The following is a 22,700-nucleotide window of genomic DNA, read 5'->3' on the forward strand; positions in this document are numbered from 1 at the left end:
TGCCCAGCTAAATCATGCCAGACTATCCTGATTCTCACCCTGGGAAGACTGGATGACTGTCCTCTCCCCAACTATCCTGATTTTCACCCTGGGAAGACTGGATGACTGTCCTGTCCAGAGCAGCCCGGGTCCTTTCATTTGCTCTCATTTGTTCATAACCTCATGGGAAACTAAAGTTTAGCTTTTCATTCAGAGAGGGACAGAAGAAAAGGTGGGGGCTGGAGGCTGCACTCTCTCTCTCTCTCCTCTGACAGACAGCTCTGTTTGTCTTTTGCTAGTGTCGAAAATCATGAACAGAGGCTGAGATGCTGAGCCCCATGGTTGAGAGACTGTAGGGAGCTCATTAGTGAGAGATCAGTGCTGTCCTGTCACCTCACACACTTGTTTCATTTGGTGACACTGGACCCTCTGTCCTGGAAAACTCCTGTACAGGACTGGTTATGTCACGTTTGGCAGCTCTGTGTGGTTAATGTGTACGTGTGTGAGGGCATGTGTGTGTGTGTGTGTGTGTGTGTGTGTGTGTGTGTGTGTGTTAGTGCTGTTAAAAAGGTCAAAAAAGCAGGGACATCAGTGAAGACCTGGAACAACAACAATGCCCCAGTAGGAACAGACAGGACCAACACACTGGAACCAAATCCAATATTACACATCTCTCCCATTGTCAGACTGTCTCTGTAACTGTTCATACATTTAATCTCAGTCAGGTACAAACAGGTGTCTCTGTAACTGTTCATACATTTAATCTCAGTCAGGTACAAACGGGCAATTCTCACTCAGACACACAGTAGAGACATCTTTAGGTTAGAGAAATTCAAAATATGAACATGTTTGGAAACACCGAGAAATTGAGTAACACAGTTAAGTCATAACCAGCACAGAATCTGTAAATGCTTAAAAATAACTTTTTCTTGTTCTTGTTCTATTTTATTCTATTCTATTCTATTCTATTCTATTCTATTCTATTCTATTCTATTCTATTCCATTCTGAGTGGTTGTTTTTGTAGTTGTTTGATGTTTATCAGTGTTGATTTAGTTTTGTTTTTATTATTCCATTTTCAAGTCAGTTATTTCTTAATTGATTTTTTTAATTTAGTTATTGAGTTTTGTTAAATGAATTTGTAAACAAACATGAAACAAATATACATGTAAACAAAAATCCGTTCTGTTCTCCTGTTAAACATCTGTTACATAACTAACTTATTGCCGTGATCAGTGTGGAAAATTGTGTTATGATCAAGCCTGAGGACATGCTGGTGCAGTTTTGTCTGTGTGTAGCTGCTGAACAGATGAAAAGGGAGGAAACCGTGGTTCAGAGCTGTGAGGGAGACGATGAATTTCGGCGAAAAACCAATTCCGACCATGTGATTAAAGCTGTTTCCTGTTCAGATGCTGAGACAGAACAGGCTGTTCTCAATGAGGCCCCGTCAGCCCTGTTACATAAGACCAGTTTGAGGGGAAGCTGAACTCAACTGACTGGCCGAGAACAGAAAGCGTGTGGAGTTCCTCATGTCTAAATGAACTTAATGAAGTGTGTGGAGTTCCTCATATCTACATGAACTTAATGAAGTGTCTGGAGTTCCTCATGTCTACATGAACTTAATGGTGCCCACAGACACAGTGGTTGTGTCACTGTAAGTACTCACTGGCAGACTGCTGGCCTAACATGGTTCTGACTGCTGGTCTAACCTGGTTCTGACTGCTGGTCTAACATGGTTCTGACTGCTGATCTAACATTGTTCTGTCTGCTGGGATAACTGGGTTCTGACTGTTGGGATAACCTGGTTCTGACTCAAGGTCTAACATGGTTCTGACTTTGGGGAGAATGCAATTCCCAGGGTTCCAGTTCTGAGGTTGCTCAGTGAATGCTTTGGTCCTGTCTTTATAAAAATCCTCTCACACTCTCGTCATCTCACAGCACAGAAATACAGCAATATGGCAGATAAAACTAAGGTTAAATACAAGATTGTTTTATTGTAGTGAAAGAGAAGAAACCGTACACCAACACACACACCAACACAAACATTTAGTTTTCACATGTTTAAAACACACGCACAGCACATACACAAACAAATATTTCGCTAATTTACAACTGTACATTGTTCTACATTACAGAAGTACTCAACAGGAAAACTTCTGACAGACCATTGCAAATCCTGTTTAATCAGTTCTGGATATGTACACAGCTTTACCATGGTTGTGGTTAGATCTATTATAGATCTATTATATTAGCATAATTATTAGCATATGCATTGTTTTTTTTAATCACGTTTTACTCCATATTTGAAAAAGCTCTGTTTGTAGCTTATCAGTTCCGTGTACTGAATGAACAGTCTGGAGTTTCAGACACTATGTTGGGCTGTTTAGACGTAAGACTCCTTGGCGTAGGAGAATTCCTCAAACACAGGCTGACTGCACCTGCGGGCCACCTGTTCATGCCTTAAATGGGGCACGGACTCAGACATGGCTCTCTGCCGGAACGGTGCCGGCCGGGGTGATACCGCGCCGCCGTCCTCTGCGGGTCTTGGCAAGCCGTCGGGCAAGTGACCGACGAAGCAAGAGTTCAGCAGGGTTTCATTCATGGAGATGGGGCGGGACCTTCTCCCCGCCTCCATGGCTGCCTGGACGGTCATTGAGCCGCGCTGCTCCAGAGCCTGTTCGTAGGACGGCGGGCTGCTGGGGAGACGACTGTCCACGTGCTGGAAGACCTCGATGGCAGACAGCGGTCTCTGGCGACGGGGCACCTCCTCCATCTCGCTCTGCGAGTCCTCTGGGAGCGTGTCACAGGAGTAAATCTCCTTCTGTGTCTCTGCTTTCTTTGTGCTGCTCCTGGAGAAGGAGAAAGATGAAAAGCCCTTGGTCTTGAAGGACTGGGAGCGACGTTTCACGTCACCCTCTGCCTTTGGCAGGTCGGACCTGGGCCGGGCGGGAACTGGCACCTGCTTTGCAGACTGGGACCTCTGGAGGCCGGGAGGTGAGGCGAGAGGAGAACTCGTGAACATGGAGCCTTCCGAGATGTTGGAGGCGCCGCTCTCCAGTGAACAGGAGGAGGAGCAGGAACAAACCTTGGAGGCTGGAGCAGAGCTCCCCGGCAGGTCCATATTCAGGCTCCCGCCAAGTCTTCTGAGAGGCTGCAGGCTCAGCCTGGCGCCGTAGTATGGGTGGAGGAGGGAGTCGTCTGAGTTCTGCTTCTTCAGAGGATGGTCATCAAAGTCCCCTTGCTGTCTGGAGAAGTCGTCAAAACTCCGGGCCAGCCCGTGCACCGTTCCCATGGCGGCGGAGGGAAAGATGGAAGGTTCTGAGCAGCGGCGACTGAAGGGCGTGGTGAAGGTCTGGAATATTGCGTCGGAGGAGCAGGAAGTGATGTTCGAATGTTCTGTTCGACCCAGGAGCGGGCTGTGCTGAGAGAGACGTCTTCCCGTGGCATCCCCCGAGTCAGGGTCAGGGTCAGCATCAGGGTCAGGGTTAGGGTCAGGGTCAGGGTCCGTACTATCGTAGGCAGAGTCTTGTTGGTGTGAGGACAGAGAATCTGTGCACAATCAGAAAATCCAGAGCATCTTCAGTTAGTCTCAGTTAGTTTCAAATTCTCCTACAGTTTAAAAATGACCACATTAGAAAGCCCTTAAAAAATACATGCAATGTATCAAATGTTACACACAAAATTTTGTTGTTGGCAGACAGAACTTTAATTTTCTTCTATAATACATGTGATAATATATGTAATAATACATATTGAAATTTAAGCATTGACTGTAGTGCAGTCAAACACTTGGCGTTGGGCATGTGTTGGTGCGAAATCGTTCCATAAATACATATGTTATATATAAATATATATGTTATTTATATAAATATAATGTTCTGTACCTGAGTTTTCTCCCAGCTCTTCCTCCTCAGGGTCACCCAGGAGGGTCAGAATCTGCTCTCCGAACAGCTCGGTGCAGTTCTCAATCAGGTACTGGGTCAGAATCGTCACCTACACACCAGAAAAAGGTGGTTATGGTACATGTACTCAGCAGCGTGTCCACCATCCTCTGTGCATTCCGACAGCCATCGCTCAGACTCACACACAACCCGCTCCACAATACTCCACAAACCCCAGAGTTTTTAAGATTCTGATTAAGATTGCTGGTGTCCATGGTAACCGTGGCAGAGATGTGTCAGTGACTCATAAAGAAAACAATGGAATCAGTTTTTAATATCAGTGGCAGTAAACTCAATCAAGAATATACTCTGTCATATGATTAAACTGGCCAACAGAGCAAATTTTATTTGTTCATTTCATTATTGCTAAAGTCTACATCAGTAGTCACAAAATAGTTTTAACTTCCATTCAGACCGGACAGTGATCCAGGACATTTCACCCCAGGTTTGCCTCACGTTTTCCCAAGCTGAAAATAGCTCATGAACCAAATACAGTTGATTGCCGCGTTGTCTGAAGTTACACTGGGCGTTCACCTGTGTCCCCCCCCCCCCCCCCCCCCCACCTCCTCCCAGCTAAGCTATTTATGAAAATCTGTTTGTATGCTGTGGTTTTCATTCTGCTAAAACATGAGTGCCTACATGAAAAGGCCTTTGATCTCCAAACCAACTGCTCCATCAGAGCTGAACAGTGTCTGTCTCACCTTCTCCACCATGTCAACGTCGGGGGCCAGGCTGTCGCTCTGCAGCAGCGTGGGGGCTATGCACACCGCCAGGTTCCTGGTGTCCATTTTGTTGATGTCTGAGCTCTGGCTGATGTGATGGAGCAAACACAGCAAATGTCGTAGCAGGACACAGTTAGCCGACGGGAGTTTGTCAACAACCCTAGAACAGAGAGGGGAGGGAAGAGAGAGGGCAAAGAAAAAAAAAAAAGTTAGTGACAAAGAGGAAGAAAACAGAGGTCGGGTTGGCGCTCTTTTTTTCATCTGTTTTTCACAAATGGAAATTGAAAAAAGGGGAAGTGTCTAAAAAGAGCTGTGGGGTTCTAGTTCCCTGTTTTGGGTCTTTCATAAAAAGTCCTACGAAAAGTCCCCGACTTCCACCCCTTTATCACATACAAAACCAATTCTGTTTTTTCACCACAGAATCTCTTGTTACATGTCTTACTGTAGAGACATACCTCATTATGTCAGCATGTTTCTCCGGCACGTTCTCCTTCTCCAGAGCGCTCATCCAGCCCTTACTGAGCTCCACCTGGAGCAGACTGCCCGGCAGCTCTCTCAGAAAGCTCTGGAAACAGCCAATGGACAGAGAGAATGACGCACCAGCAAATCCATACAGGCTAACAGTGAAAGTACAGGCCAGGGGGACAGTGATCAACAGAGGGATGACAGGATGGATGGATAAATGGGCTGATGAGTGGTTGGACATACGACTGTATGAATGAAGGAGAGATGAAAGGGTGTTGGACATACGACTGTATGAATGAAGGAGAGATGAAAGGGTGTTGGACATACGACTGTATGAATGAAGGAGAGATGAAAGGGTGTTGGACATACGACTGTATGAATGAAGGAGAGATGAAAGGGTGTTGGACATACGACTGTATGAGTGAAGGAGAGATGAAAGGGTGTTGGACATACGACTGTATGAGTGAAGGAGAGATGAAAGGGTGTTGGACATACGACTGTATGAATGAAGGAGAGATGAAAGGGTGTTGGACATACGACTGTATGAGTGAAGGAGAGATGAAAGGGTGTTGGACATACGACTGTATGAGTGAAGGAGAGATGAAAGGGTGTTGGACATACGACTGTATGAGTGAAGGAGAGATGAAAGGGTGTTGGACATACGACTGTATGAATGAAGGAGAGATGAAAGGATGGATGGATGAAAGAGAGCTGTTTACCTTCAGTAGTCCAACGAGCAGGACGACAGGCAGGGTGGCCAGGTCCACCTGAACACCGGTGTTCAGCTGGTCGCGGATGGTGTTCAGGGTCTTGCTGTTCCCTGTCTTCCTGAACACACCCTCAGTGTTGGGGCCTTTTCTCCAGAGCAGAGAAAGCACCTCCTTTGGAAAAAAGATTAACATCCCCGAATATTAGATGTGCCCAGACACACACTGTCAACGCACACACACTGTCAACAAACACACTCTATCAACAAACACACACTGTCAACAAGCACAGGGTAGATTTAAACACAAATGTTAGTTTCAGTGCTCAATTCAGCCATGGCCTTGGATTATTGTGGATTAATGTGGATTAATGTGAGATCTAGGCTGAATATCATCAGATTAAGCGAGGTAAAAACCAGATAAAACTGCTCATTTCAAACTAATAGTCTTTAATTTGATCTGTAACTTCAGATCAGATAGGGAGACTGCAGGCTGGCACTGTTACGTGTCTGATAAAGTCGATTGTGAGTTTCCTGATGAAACCACTTTATTTTCCACACGGCCACATTGTATCAGACTGAACAGCTCAACTCAGAGTCTCACTACAGCAGGGAAACCGGACATGGCAACACGGTAAAGACACAGTAATGATGGACATGTCAACATGGTGAAGACACACTGAAGGTGGACATGTTAACATGGTGAAGACACACTGAAGGTGGACATGTCAACATGGTGAAGACACACTGAAGGTGGACATGTTAACATGGTAAAGACACACTGAAGGTGGACATGTTAACATGGTGAAGACACACTGAAGGTGGACATGTTAACATGGTGAAGACACACTGAAGGTGGACATGTTAACATGGTAAAGACACACTGAAGGTGGACTTGTTAGCATGGTAAAGACACACTGAAGGTGGACATGTTAACATGGTAAAGACACAGGGACTGGTGATGTGGTTCAGTAATGTGACCAGTCTTTGATAAACTGGGCTGACTGGTAACCGTGATCACTGTCTGTCAGGGAGGCTGTGTAAAGCTGAACACTGTGCGCGGACAGAGACTGAAAGACTCACCAGAATCGGCTTGGGCAGAGACGACTCATCCCCTGAGCAGAGTTTGGAGAGAGGAACTCCGAACAGCAGGTTCTTGCTCTCCGTCTCTGAGGGGACGGCCAGGCCTGTTTGTGTGGAGCTCCTCTTCAAGAAAGGAAATAACTTCCTCTTGTTCACGGTGCTGACTCCATTTTCTGTTCAAACCAATAAGACACACTTACTGCTGCAGCCCTGATTGGTCAGAAGGATATTTCACTGAGGCAGTGATTGGTCAGAAGGATATTTCACTGAGACAGTGGTTGGTCAGAGGGATATTTCACTGAGACAGTGGTTGATCAGAAGGATATTTCACTGAGACAGTGATTGGTCAGAAGGATATTTCACTGAGGTAGTGATTGGTCAGAAGGATATTTCACTGAGACAGTGATTGGTCAGAAGGATATTTCACTGAGACAGTGATTGATCAGAAGGATATTTCACTGAGACAGTGATTGGTCAGAAGGATATTTCACTGAGACAGTGATTGATCAGAAGGATATTTCACTGAGACAGTGATTGGTCAGAAGGATATTTCACTGAGACAGTGATTGGTCAGAAGGATATTTAACTGAGACAGTGATTGATCAGAAGGATATTTAACTGAGACAGTGATTGGTCAGAAGGATATTTAACTGAGACAGTGATTGGTCAGAAGGATATTTAACTGAGACAGTGATTGGTCAGAAGGATATTTCACTGAGGTAGTGATTGGTCAGAAGGATATTTAACTGAGACAGTGATTGGTCAGAAGGATATTTAACTGAGACAGTGATTGGTCAGAAGGATATTTCACTGAGGTAGTGATTGGTCAGAAGGATATTTCACTGAGACAGTGATTGGTCAGAAGGATATTTAACTGAGACAGTGATTGGTCGGAAGGATATTTCACTGAGACAGTGATTGGTCAGAAGGATATTTCACTGAGACAGTGATTGGTCAGAAGGATATTTCACTGAGACAGTGATTGGTCAGAAGGATATTTAACTGAGACAGTGATTGGTCAGAAGGATATTTCACTGAGACAGTGATTGGTCAGAAGGATATTTCACTGAGACAGTGATTGGTCAGAAGGATATTTAACTGAGACAGTGGGATGGGGGAAGTAGGTGCTGTGTGTTTGAATATGACCTTAAAACCAAGTCACATGTTTTTGTCTTTTTATAATGTCATCTCTCTCTCTCTCTCTCTCTCTCTCTCTCTCTCTTTCTTTCTCTTTCTCTCTTTCTTTTTCTCAGTCTCTCTCCCACTCAGTTTCACTGCTGCAGTCTGGAGGGCCCCTAACCACACTTGTGGTCACACAGAGCCATTTTGAGACTTTCAAACTCACCAATGGGCTGTCGCACTTGCTCTCCCTGGTTACACAACTGCTTTGGCACAGCAGAGCTTTTGCCATCTCCCTGTACCCAAGACACATGGCGACACATGTGAGACAAACACATGAGATCACAACAAATTCTCATTAAAAACACCTATGTATACACACAGTCACAAAAACATACACCCCCACCCCACATACACACGCACACATACACATATGCACACACATACAGTACATCACAATCAGAAACATACAGGCACACAGACACACACACACACTTTTGCATGATGTCTTTGGTAGTGCATAACACACTTTGACTCTTTTTATTTAAACGCTTCATTTTCAATCTTTTTATTTAAACGCTTCATTTTCAGTGATGTCATAAAGTTGTGGTACTCACATCAAGTGGCAACTCAATCAAAGAGTCCATCCCACCTCCCGTTAGAGTTTTAGCCTGAAAGAACCAAAGTGAGGAGGAGAGAGAGGGCGAGAGAGAGAGAAAGCAGAGATTTTACCGATACATTTCAAAGCACAGACCATAGTGTTGTCACAGATGACAAAGCAGGCAGGATATGTCAGCCCATGTCTGTCTTATCATGTACTCATAGCTCATCTCTTAGCTGCCTGTTTACTCATCTCTCCCTGCTGTTTTAGTCAGCGTTTGTGAATAAGAGAACAGGAGGAGAAACAGTGTGTGTAAATAGGACAACAAGCATAAACGTGTTGTCTGTTGCTTTTTGCAGTGCGTGTAAATAAGAGAACAAGTATAAATGCATGTTGATGTTGTCTGTTGTTTGTTGCAGTGCGTGTAAATAAGAGAACAAGTATAAATGCATGTTGATGTTGTCTGTTGTTTGTTGCAGTGCATGTAAATAAGAGAACAAGTATAAATGCATGTTGATGTTGTCTGTTGTTTGTTGCAGTGCGTGTAAATAAGAGAACAAGTATAAATGCATGTTGATGTTGTCTGTTGTTTGTTGCAGTGCGTGTAAATAAGAGATCAAGTATAAATGCATGTTGATGTTGTCTGTTGTTTGTTGCAGTGCGTGTAAATAAGAGAACAAGTATAAATGCATGTTGATGTTGTCTGTTGTTTGTTGCAGTGCGTGTAAATAAGAGATCAAGTATAAATGCATGTTGATGTTGTCTGTTGTTTGTTGCAGTGCGTGTAAATAAGAGAACAAGTATAAATGCATGTTGATGTTGTCTGTTGTTTGTTGCAGTGCGTGTAAATAAGAGAACAAGTATAAATGCATGTTGATGTTGTCTGTTGTTTGTTGCAGTGCGTGTAAATAAGAGAACAAGTATAAATGCATGTTGATGTTGTCTGTTGTTTGTTGCAGTGTGTGTAAATAAGAAAAGAAGGTGTAAAGGTAGAGTTTGTACAGAAGAAAAGAGGTGTAAACATACACTGATGTTGGCAGTTGGGAGCTTCATGGGGATACTTGGGGTTAAAGGAAAGCTGCGTGTCCTTTCTCTGGCCTCACAGATCTGCCTGCAGAAAACACAGCAAATCCCACTCACTGCATCTGATTCTCACCACTTTTCTGTGTAAAAGCAACAATTTACCAAACGCATTCTAATACCTGCCAACCCAACTGAACCTAACATTTAAAATTCTCTTTGTAATAGAATCAGGATGGAGTAAGAAACACATACAAAAGTTCTGAACAGATCTTCACGGGCTATTAAACATCCTTAATAAGTTTAAAAGTTTAAATATTCATTAAATATTCTGATAGCAAATTCAGTGTCACAGCTGAAATGACACTTAGGCTAAGCTGAGACCATTAAACAAAACCATCTTTTTTTTTTTTTAACTCAGTTTATTTTATTTTGTTATTTTATTTCAGAGCATTATTTATTGAAATAGATCTTTAAATCACATTTTATCAGTAAATAATGGTGGAATATGCATTTACACACATTATCAGCAGAAATATGCATGGCTGCATTAGTGTTGTAGTGCTTCAGTGGTGGACCTGTTCTTTGGTATCTGAACGCTACCACTTTCATTTTAAAAAGTATTTCAGATAAAAAAAAATCAGTTACAAAATCCAAAACATTCTAGTAAGTAAGTGTCTGTGTGTTTCTGCGTAATAAAGTTTCCCTGACCATATGCTATGGAGCAGCCTAGTCTTGCAGAGTGTGATAACACATATGATCTAATCAGCCCTCATGGAGTCTGACTGGAGCAAATATACCTCTTTCATTTTCCAGCCTGTCACAATGAACGAGTCACTCATTCTCCTGTAATACATGCAATAATGTTTGCACATTTAAGAGGTCGTAAACGTCACTATGAAACACACACTGTGTATATTTGTTGCGTCTGATATGTACCCTGAAAGATCACACATAAATAATATCCTAAATACTCTGTGTTTTAATCCAGTAAAATATTAGGACTCACCTGTGAAGTGTCTCTAACCAGAGCTCTTTCACCTCAGGCAAACTGTTGGCACAAACACAGCATGGCAGGGTTTAGTATTCCACACGGAGCAGAGCGCCAGTCGGAGGAGAGAGACCTAAGACTGCCGTGTGGCTCTACGCCCTTCCTTTTTACTCACACGAGTGGAAAGTATCACAGCCATGGGCACAGGAAGTCATGTCACAATAACAGCTTCAGCTTCCTCTAAACCTGTGATGCTGTGACGATTTGTGGAAACTGTCTGTTTTGATACGTCGCGTCAGTACACAGCGTCACAGCAGTGCAGTCAGCTACTATCACAGTAATACACTCAGTTATTATTTAAAACACAGTGTAACACTAATACACTCAGCTACTACTGTAGTCACAGTGTAACACTGATACACTCAGTTATTATTTAAAACACAGTGTAACACTAATACACTCAGCTACTACTGTAGTCACAGTGTAACACTAATACACTCAGCTACTAATGTAGTCACAGTGTAACACTAATACACTCAGCTACTAATGTAGTCACAGTGTAACACTGATACACTCAGCTACTAATGTAGTCTGAGTGTAACACTAATACACTCAGCTACTAATGTAGTCACAGTGTAACACTAATACACTCAGCAACTAATGTAGTCACAGTGTAACACTAATACACTCAGCTACTAATGTAGTCACAGTGTAACACTAATACACTCAGCTACTAATGTAGTCACAGTGTAACACTAATACACTCAGCCACTAATGTAGTCACAGTGTAACACTAATACACTCAGCTACTAATGTAGTCACAGTGTAACACTGATACACTCAGCAACTAATGTAGTCACAGTGTAACACTAATACACTCAGCTACTAATGTAGTCACAGTGTAACACTAATACACTCAGCTACTAATGTAGTCACAGTGTAACACTAATACACTCAGCCACTAATGTAGTCACAGTGTAACACTAATACACTCAGCTACTAATGTAGTCACAGTGTAACACTAATACACTCAGCAACTAATGTAGTCACAGTGTAACACTAATACACTCAGCTACTAATGTAGTCACAGTGTAACACTAATACACTCAGCTACTAATGTAGACACAAACACTAATACACTCAGCAACTAATGTAGTCACAGTGTAACACTGATACACTCAGCTACTAATGTAGTCACAGTGTAACACTAATACACTCAGCTACTAATGTAGTCACAGTGTAACACTAATACACTCAGCTACTAATGTAGTCACAGTGTAACACTGATACACTCAGCAACTAATGTAGTCACAGTGTAACACTGATACACTCAGCTACTAATGTAGTCACAGTGTAACACTGATACACTCAGCTACTAATGTAGTCACAGTGTAACACTAATACACTCAGCTACTAATGTAGTCACAGTGTAACACTAATACACTCAGCTACTAATGTAGTCACAGTGTAACACTAATACACTCAGCAACTAATGTAGTCACAGTGTAACACTAATACACTCAGCTACTAATGTAGTCACAGTGTAACACTAATACACTCAGCTACTAATGTAGTCACAGTGTAACACTAATACACTCAGCTACTAATGTAGTCACAGTGTAACACTAATACACTCAGCTACTAATGTAGTCACAGTGTAACACTAATACACTCAGCAACTAATGTAGTCACAGCGTAACACTGATACACTCAGTTATTATTTAAAACACAGTGTAACACTAATACACTCAGTTATTATTTAAAACACAGTGTAACACTGATACACTCAGTTATTATTTAAAACACAGTGTAACACTGATACACTCAGTTATTATTTAAAACACAGTGTAACACTGATACACTCAGCTACTAATGTAGACACAATCACTAACAGTAATACAGTCAGACAGTAGTGTAAAAAGAGTGTGACACTAATACAGTCAGACAGTAGTGTAAAAAGAGTGTGACAGTAATACAGTCAGACAGTAGTGTAAAAAGAGTGTGACAGTAATACAGTCAAATGATAGTGTAAAAAGAGTGTGACACTAATACAGTCAGACAGTAGTGTAAAAAGAGTGTGACAGTAATACAGTCAGATAATAGTGTAAAAAGAGTGTGACAGTAATACAGTCAGATAATAGTGTAAAAAGAGTGTGACACTAATACAGTCAGACAGTAGTGTAAAAAGAGTGTGACACTAATACAGTCAGACAGTAGTCCTGTACTGTACTCAGTGCCTCACTAGACCACACTTGACCTTTCATTTTCACAGAGCGCTGATGGTATGTCATGTGGGGGGGAATACCAGCCCTTCTAAACACACTTTGATTTCCAAAAAATGACAGGTCTTGAACTTTTCATATCTGACATTTACACAGGCTTGACTCATGGTCATATGTCATCTGTTTGTCAACATGTCACTTATCACTGGCCTTTGTTTATTACTGGCCTTTGTTTATCACTGGCCTTTGTTTATTACTGGTATTTGTTTATCACTGGCCTTTGTTTATTACTGGTATTTGTTTATCACTGGCCTTTGTTTATTACTGGCCTTTGTTTATTACTGGTATTTGTTTATTACTGGCCTTTGTTTATCACTGGCCTTTTTTTATCACTGGTATTTGTTTATCACTGGCCTTTGTTTACTACTGGCCTTTGTTTATTACTGGTATTTGTTTATTACTGGCCTTTGTTTATCACTGGCCTTTTTTTATCACTGGTATTTGTTTATCACTGGCCTTTGTTTATTACTGGCCTTTGTTTATTACTGGTATTTGTTTATTACTGGCATGCTGGTGATGCCCACACTGGGAATGCTTGAGTAAAGGGCTAAGACACAGGACTAGACAATATCTGAGAGTATTCACACTGCTCTAGTCTGGCCCAGTGGAACACAGCACAACCACTGTTAGAACTGGTGAATTTACTGTGTAGACAAATTCTATCAGTGTCTTCATTCTTATTCTTAAACTTCCAAACAGATCAAACATGCTTAATTTGGTGTTTTCCTCCTAAAGCCTGTCCGTGTATACCACAGAAAACCCTGAACTTGTGAATAAAAGCAAGTTTTGGTCCCAGACTTTGAAAGACTCGACCCTCGTGCAGGTAACTGCTTTGACATGCTGATTGCGACTCAGCGGTTATGTGGACAGCATAGTTCAAAATGAGTGAACCCTGAGAATTTCCTTGGTAAAACAAATCAACTGATGTATAACATTTTGGTCGACTGAATTTCCCGTTTCCCCTAACGAGCTCTCGTATCAGAGACTCAGACAGTATTCCCTGCTGGCCTGAGGTCATGTGACCTTTTCACATAGAAAACCAGCATTTCCTCTTCAGTCAACTTCTGCTTCCCCGGCCGCGGCCACCCTCTCCGCTGTCAGAGCCACACGCAGCCACATACACAGACGTGTTTAAGCGTGTGGATGCCTTAAAATATGCAGTGTGCGACTCAGCCACAGAGCGGCAAGAAAATCTCTGATGGGATCGTGACTGTGGGCGTTTGAAAACAAAGCTCATGAAACAGAAACATGCCGATCATGTGACCTGAGACGAGAAATTCACTGATTAACAGATAAAAGTTTAAGCATGTGGGAGTTTATTATGGAGGAAAGTGGATGTGTGTGTGTGTGTGTGTGTGTGAGAGGGAGAGAGAGAGAGAGAGTGAGACAGAGTTTATGTGTCAGCTTGGTAAGATCAAAAGTAAAAATTAGGCCAGCTACAGGAACAGCTGTAGACAGAACTCAAAAGTGTGTTTGTGTGTTATTTACCAAAAAGACACCACACAGAAGGTGAGTGGCCAGGCCAGCACGACAGACGACTTCAGGTCAAAATCAACCTCTTCCTCCATCTCCTCATCCTCACCCTCAAAGCCATAGACCCACACCTCCTCCAGATTCACCCTGTATTTCAGTCTGTAACTGGCAACAGATCTGCACACAAAGGGTTAAATGTCAGCAGAGGTTTTTATACTGCTCCAAACCATCAGTGTTTTCAGGGAACATCAAATGACTGTCTAGTCACACTGCACTCTTCCTTTCGTTATAGAGTATCACTGTCTTCAGAGAGCATTCCTACCACAAATGAGTTTTCTAAGGTTAAAACATAGGATGAAACCCTTCACAAAAGATGTGTTTTTAAGAAAGGACAAATGTTTGTTTATAAAACAGTGAGTGTGGCTGGCATGGCTGGAAGTGTCATGTGACAGGTTTGAAACTGAAAGTGGAGTGAGAGCAGGAGAGAAACACACACAGAATTCCCCTGACTCTCCTGAGCAGCTCTGGTGATTTCCACGTTTCTGAAACCGTGGCCCTGTTTCGTTAGGGTGTGGTGAAGGACAGTTTAGGGACATTTTTTTCCCCCCACAGATGTCTAACGGTCTCTGTTCTCTATTACCGCTCTGTGTGCTGTGTGCATTATGTACTGTTGTATGCACCATATTTCGGGTGTTTTTTCCCCCGGGAACAACACTCTGTCCTCATAATAAAATCAGATGTCTTGCTGTTGGAGGTATCAGCCTGTATTTGTCCAGTGAGACCCCCCCCCCTCACAAGTCTTCATAAGGGCCCCCCCCCCTTTGGACATTGACCCACGTTAGTTATGCTAAGCCTGCCTCTCCCGTATTATACAAACCAACAGATACATAGTCACATACAGATATGCTGACTCATATTAACCCTGACCCTAACACTAACACTGACGCCCTAACCCAATGTGTTCACACGTGTTCCCTGACGCAACTCTATTTCAATCACATCACTCTGTTTGTTCCCCCTGCATATCTTTCTCCACAAAGTCCATTCTTAAAGATTCAAAATTTGGATGACTGTACTCATGTGGATGACTGTATTCAGTGCTGATGCTATAAAACCTCACTCGAGTGAACATGCTCTGTGACTAATATACACTGTAGTGTAGTAGGAGGTCTCATTTCATTTATCAACCAGTTAGAGACGTGAGTCCTCTGGACATGACACTTTTCTGTATGTCAAATATCAAAAATCTGCACACGGTTCCGGCCCCTGACGCAGCTGAGGGAAGAGACTCTTTTCACATGTGATCATCACTCTTCCTCTTCACTGGCCCCGAGAGAGAAGTGTCTCCGTGGAAACAGCTCAGAAACAATCTGTCTGCAGTTACCCCCTCCCCCACCTCCTATGCCTGGCCACCCCACCCCAGAACTAACCACCAACACATCACCACCATCACCTGATCAGACCTCCTGGCGCTGCACAGCCTAACACAGCCTAACACAGCCTAACACAGCATACAAACCAACCCGGCCTCGTTACAAAGTGCACAAAGGTGGAATTTTTGTCAGCAGTAGAAAACAAGTGTGAGAGAAAAGCGTGTGCAGGGGCCACACACAGGACTGTGGGGCTGAATGTGGTGAGATGTGATTAATACGGAGAAACACGTGAGTGTCTATACAGCACAAAACCATTTGAACATTAAATCTACAGGAAGATTCCCTCATCTGGAGCTGGGTCCATTTTTATGCGACTCTTTTGGTAACGTTTATTGGTTGTGAGTCTTACTTGAGTTTGGCAATGACAAGCACATCGCTGAAAAGGAAGAGGTGTCTTTCTCTGCTCTTCACTCCCTCCATCAGTCGCACACACTCATGCAAGATGAGCTGTGAGTTTTCTCCGGTGAGACCCAACACAAACGGACTCTGTTCCACTGCCACCACACACCGAGCCTCCTCCCTGAAAAATATCACAGGCCTGTTTCAAAAAAACCCCCCACAGGTTTGGAACTGCAGAGGTGGTGCTAACTCAGGTAATGAAGCATGGCAGCTGTGAGGAAGAGTCTAAAACAAAAGTCTTCAACACAGTCTTCATTTTCATTCTCATTTCTCATATTTGGTCTGGAGTAGGAATGGTTTACAGTAGTTAACAGTAAATTAAGTTTTCTGCAGAGTCCAGTTTGTTTTTGAAACTATTGATGATCAGCTGTCAGTTTTAATCGACCTGAGCACATCTAAAAGCACCATGTTTGGGTTTCCCAGAGGCCAGTCACAGTTAATGTCTTTATAAGTGGCCTTTCCAGTACTCGACAATAAGGACTGAAGTCGGTAATGAAAGTTAGCCAGCATGTGAGTAACGGGTTTCAGGATCTATTATGTGAAAATTTCCATTTGTAGTTTGTACATGTACCCAGAGGTAGTAAACATAGGTGAATAAAAAATAATAAATAATTATAAAATTGATTCAGTCTGGCAGCATCAGCTATAGTCCAAAAACTACACAGTTTAATATCTAAAAAAAAACAATTTCCTTGAAATCATTTAGTCCAATGCATGACTGTTGCTCTGATCCACGGAGGCTTTTGAGTTTGTTGGCATACTGACTTCACTAATCAATCATTCTGTTATTGTTTCATCCAACAGTGGTATTGCTATTGTCAGTATGAGTGATTTGACTTGAGTGAGCTGACTAATTAACAGTCGCCGTGTTGTTTTTGTCAAGGCGTGTCGTCCACACACAGATACCTTATCGGACTCCATGGCATTCCCAAAGCCTTCCCGAACACCAGCGTCGGAGCCGAGCGTCTCCTCTGAGCTAAACTGCGCAGGTGCTGCAGGGGAGAAATGACAGCGTGGTTTTGTGTTTGGGAGTTATCAGCAGGCAGTGACAGCTATTATGGATAATGATTCATTTCAACAATATGAATGAATGCATGTGACTCACAGACCATGTACAAAACACCATGAAAGAGCGAGTCAGGAGTTTCTGTATGAAATACAGTAAATTGTTAAAAAGGCAGTAAGTGTTTTGATTCGGTCTCCACGGTAATATAAAAGAGACCGTGGTCATGTGGTCTCACACACTGTGTCCAGCACCATCTCCCCCTGACTGTGTTACTAGACTGTGACTATGTTAGTACTACACTGACTGTGCTAGACTGACTGTGCTAGACTGACTGTGCTAGACTGACTGTACTAGACTAACTGTACTAGACTGACTGTGCTAGACTGACTGTACTAGACTGACTGTACTAGACTGACTGTGCTAGACTGACTGTACTAGACTAACTGTGCTAGACTGACTGTACTAGACTGACAGTGCTGGAGGCACTCAGCTGTGCTGAGGTGACTGTAGCATGGGAGACTGATAAGATTGTGGGTAATTGGGCATCACAAATTTGAGAAAAGGGGGCAAAACCAATGAGAGAGCTTCTTGGAGAACCATAAACATAATTACAGTTCAGTGTGGGGAGGGAGAAGCCCTCTTCCACACCAGTGCATTCTGGGGCAACTATGTCACCAAAAACAATAATCTCTTGTCTCACACCACACAACAAAAACCAGGCTGAGCCCTGTGATTGGCCGGGAGCCAAAGCACACACACAGGAGCAGCAGCTGTCTGTTAGTGACAGTAACAGTGAAACAGTGAACAGTGAAACGGTGAACAGTGAAATGGTGAATAGTAAAACAGTGACAGGAATAGAGACAGAGTGAATAGTGAAACCATGAAAACCATGACAGCAGCAGGAAAGTTTGTGTAAGTTTGTGTCGAAGTTTGTGAAAGTTTGTGTAAGTTTGTGTCGGAGTACAGTACCCAGATAAGACACATGTCCAATAATGATGATACAGTTGCATTTAATACATACAGATATATACAGACACAGTTGTAATATCCAGAGGCTTGGTCCTTAAATTCTGTCTGTCATTTATGGTTCTGTGTCATCCAATAATTCAGACACCAGCTAAAATATAGAGGTGCGTGGGTTAATGACTAACCTGAATAGGTTAACTCAGAATAAGTAGTAAACATCCTAATAGAAGAGCCCTATGGCTTCATTGTCCTGGCAAAACAAAGCCATAGGGCTCTTCTAGTAGGAGGTTTACTATTTCCCTTAGCTGGGTAGCTGAGAGTTAACTTAGCTGGGTTAGTCACTAAAACATGTACTTGGAATACTCCCCTGATACCATAACACTGATAACACTAATCCTTCAACACTAACACTAACACTAACATTAACACTAACACTAACACTGACACTAACACTAACACTAACATTAACACTAACACTAACACTAACACTAACACTAACACTAACATTAGCACTAACACTAACACTAACACTAACACTAACATTAACACTAACACTAACACTAACATTAACACTAACACTGACACTGACACTAACACTAACACTGACACTAACACTAACACTGACACTGACACTGACACTAACACTAACACTAACACTAACACTGACACTAACACTAACACTAACATTAACACTAACACTAACACTAATACTCAGTAGGTGATTTGTTATTTTTTAACAGGGGAGATGGCCCCATGGTTACTGACACTACTCTATAGAGTATATAGGGGGACGGCCTGACGGTCACTGACACTGCTCTATAGAGTATGTAGGGGGACGGCCTGATGGTCACTGACACTACTCTATAGAGTATATAGGGGTATAGCCTTATGGTCACTGACACTGCTCTATAGAGTATATAGGGGTATAGCCTGATGGTCACTGACACTGCTCTATAGAGTATATAGGGGTATAGCCTGATGGTCACTGACATTACTCTATAGAGTATATAGGGGTATAGCCTGACGGTCATTGACACTGCTCTATAGAGTATGTAGGGGTATAGCCTGACGGTCATTGACACAGCTCTATAGAGTATATAGGGGGACGGCCTGACGGTCACTGACACTGCTCTATAGAGTATATAGGGGGACGGCCTGATGGTCACTGACACTGCTCTATAGAGTATGTAGGGGGATGGCCTGATGGTCACTGACACTACTCTATAGAGTATATAGGGGTATAGCCTGATGGTCACTGACACTACTCTATAGAGTATATAGGGGTATAGCCTGACGGTCATTGACACTGCTCTATAGAGTATATAGGGGGACGGCCTGATGGTCACTGACACTGCTCTATAGAGTATGTAGGGGGACGGCAGGTTAACAAGGGGGATGCATTTTGGTCATTTTGCTAACAGGGAGGATGGAATCCCTCTACAAATCACCTAATACTAAGACTAATACCAAAACTAATACTAATCCTTCAACACTATCACTAACATTAACACTAACACTAACATTAACACTAACACTGACACTAAAACTAACACTGACACAAATATTAATACTAATCCTTCAGAACAAATCCTTCTGTACTAGCAAATAGCAGTATGAATGTCTTTGTCTCTTTCACTGTTGTCCAGGGGTTCCTCTATCAATGTCCAGTCATTTTCATTTTGTTTAAATATTACAGTGTTCAGGAATGTGCAGTCATTTTCATTTTGTTTAAATATTACAGTGTTCAGGAATGTCCAGTCATTTGGTTTAGTTTTCATTGACTTTCACTCAGTAATGTTTTCTGTGTTGTTTCCATGGATACCTCCTAACTTCATTTAAAAGGGGGAGAATTTGGGTTATGCCACTGAAAAAAGTGGGTTAATCCAGTCCTGTCCATTTTCCTAGGGGCAGTATTGGCTGGGAATCCGCTCCCCTCTGCGGAAGAGCTGGTTCAATAGGCAGTGCATTTGGCACTGCGCCTGTCCCTGCCTGGCTGTCAGTCTCACAGTGCTCAGCGCTCCCAGCACTGCCTCACTCCGCACTTCATTCAACTTTATCAGCCAAGGCCAGCAGCGAACGAGAGTGAAGTCGTCTTCAGTCAAAGAATCATCACAGTCAATGAGACACACAGTGGAGTCAAACCACTCTCCTTCACTCTCCTTCACTCTCCTTCACTCTCCTTCACGCGGCTAGTGACCTGAGACCAGTCCAGCCTCAAAATCCAATCTCAAAGTCCAGCCTCAAAGTCCAGTCTGAAAGCCAGCAAGATGTTTACCTTTAAGTCTCACTCATGGTTAATTCAGCCAAGTCATGTCTGAACTGATTTTCATATTTATTCTGTCAAGTTGTATTTACTCTGTCATATTTACTCTGTCATATTTATTCTGTCAAGTCCTGCCTGAGGATCATAAGCGCATCGCTGGTTACAGCTGAACGAACTCTCACAGTGGAACTAAACGTTGCCTGAACCAAACACTTTCTTCCAACTTCAAACATCTCTCTGTCTACAGTGTCCATCTCACATTAAGTCAGTGTCATTTAAATCATGAGAATGAAGTTGGAGATTGTATAGAGATACATAGATTACATAGAGATTCTCTAAATGATCAATGGGAGAATGGACAGTTTAGGATTGAGAAAGTAAATCTTATGTGTTTGTGTTATTTGATAACCCAGACATGGACATTTTTCTGTACCTGTATAAGTTTTAGGCACAGAAAGAAGCCTGGAAAGCCTGGAAAACGTGTAAGACTGCGTTAGAGGTGTTAGAAGTATTGTTCCTTTTCAACTTTCACAGTTTACAGTAATGCCAACAGAATGTCCCTCCTGAACCCAAACGTCCTGCTGGTGTAAGCACTATAGAGTTAAATCAGAGAAGCCAAACCAGAGGGCAGTAGTAGACTGTAAAGTACTCACTGGTCTCACTGCTGCAGATGCTTCATCAAAACTTCCCCTTCTCATCGCCGCAAACTACGGAGAGAAAACGACTGTGTCTTGTGAGTCGGTGTGTGTGTGTGTGTGTGAGCAGAGGAGCTATCCCCGTCCGCAGACAGGAGTTCTTAACCGGCCCAGCCACCAAAGCTTAATGAAGGCTGAATTCCTACGGCTGCTGTCTTCATCAGTGCTAATGAGGTTGAGAACAATGGGAGAACAGGGGAACAAAAGAGAGAGCGAGGGGTTACGCTTGACCTGGGTCAGTCAGGAAGGCCGCCCCGCCCCGCCCTGCCCCGCCCCCAACAGACCCCAGCAGACCCACGCACCACGTTCAGGACACTGAACCTGTCCCAGCACAGACCAATCAGAACAAGATAAAACACATACCCACGCCACAGAACCTGTCAGAACACAGAGCCAATCAGAATACAGAACCAATCAGAACAGAGACAAGTAAGATCAGGGACCACTAAAAACAGAAACCAGTCAGATCACAGACCTGTCAGAACACAGAACCAGTAAAGACACAGAGACCAGTAAAAACAAGGACTAGTAAGAACAGAGACCAGTCAGAACACAGAACCAGTAAGAACAGGAACCAGTCAGAACCCAGAACCAGTCAGAACAGAAATCAGTCAGAACACAGAGCCAGTCAGAACAGAGATCAGTAAGAACAGGGACTACTAAGAGCAGAGACCAGTAAGAACAGAGACCAGTAAGAGCAGAGACCAGTAAGAGCAGGGACCAGTAAGAACAGAGACCAGTAAGAGCAGGGACCAGTAAAAACAGAGACCAGTAAGAACAGAGACCAGTAAGAACAGAGACCAGTAAGAGCATGTGTATGGCCTTCCTGTCCTCTGCTTCATTCCACTCCTTTGATTGTTCGGGGTTTTTTTTATTATTTACCTTTATTACATTTCATTAAGACAGTAATGCCAGTTAGTGGGGTCTGGAGTGGGTTGTATGTTTGAATGTGTGGCAGGGTGACGCCGAACAGGGGTTCGGGTGGCCCAAAGCACACCAAAAATAAACAAAAAGAATGGCTCCGCCGCAAATAGCACGCAAGTGCACAGTGTTTTATTTACAGTGCAACAACAAAAATCCAGTCCCAAGTGAAGAAAAGTGAAAAAAAAAATGTCCAAAACAGCAAATATTTACAGGAAGAAAAAAATGGATATATATTTACAAGAAAACAAACAAACAAACAAACAAAATATATATATAGAGATAAGCAAATAAACAAACAAACAAACAAACAAAATATATAGATAAACAAATAAACAAATTGCTACTATCAATTCTCACTACGTTCAATTCACTACACCACAGCTACACTCTGTTTCTCCTGTCTCCCACAACCTACAATAATGAAAAACCCCCTTTTGTACTGTAAGCCCCTCCCCTCAGAACATACCAGCTTCCCCTTTGTTGATTTAAAATAAAATGGCAATTAATTATTCACCCCCGTACATATACACAATAACAAACTCAAATATACACTCCACAGTAATTGTTCACTTTCACTATTTCTGGCTGGTAACAGCCGATCATTACATTTTAACATAAAAACCCCTTTTCCCTG

General features: G+C 42.7%; 1 protein-coding gene across 1 annotated transcript; it reads right to left on the bottom strand.

Annotated features, from left to right (window-relative positions):
* Positions 1 to 2,360: 2,360 nt before the first annotated feature.
* Positions 2,361 to 21,145, bottom strand: tagapb (T cell activation RhoGTPase activating protein b). The gene is made up of 15 exons (XM_030781676.1): positions 21,101 to 21,145; positions 17,119 to 17,204; positions 16,163 to 16,333; positions 14,396 to 14,557; positions 10,644 to 10,685; positions 10,452 to 10,480; positions 9,641 to 9,759; positions 8,631 to 8,684; positions 8,240 to 8,309; positions 6,895 to 7,067; positions 5,825 to 5,986; positions 5,096 to 5,205; positions 4,620 to 4,800; positions 3,862 to 3,970; positions 2,361 to 3,526 (listed from the first exon to the last, which is right to left on the bottom strand). Exons 1-15 carry the CDS (start codon positions 21,143 to 21,145, stop codon positions 2,361 to 2,363), a joined length of 2,679 nt encoding a protein of 892 aa, XP_030637536.1.
* Positions 21,146 to 22,700: the final 1,555 nt, after the last annotated feature.

The sequence above is a fragment of the Chanos chanos genome, chromosome 8 (assembly GCF_902362185.1).
Source record: "Chanos chanos chromosome 8, fChaCha1.1, whole genome shotgun sequence".
Lineage (NCBI taxonomy): Eukaryota > Metazoa > Chordata > Actinopteri > Gonorynchiformes > Chanidae > Chanos > Chanos chanos.

Excerpts from the sequence above, each read along its gene's own strand:
- tagapb (XM_030781676.1), bottom strand. The coding sequence starts at position 21,145 with ATGAGAAGGGGAAGTTTTGATGAAGCATCTGCAGCAGTGAGACCA. Across the intron at positions 8,310-8,630 it reads TGATTGAGTTGCCACTTGAT|GGAGATGGCAAAAGCTCTGC; the intron begins GTGAGTACCACA and ends TCTTGGGTACAG. Across the intron at positions 3,971-4,619 it reads ACGTTGACATGGTGGAGAAG|GTGACGATTCTGACCCAGTA; the intron begins GTGAGACAGACA and ends TCTGGTGTGTAG.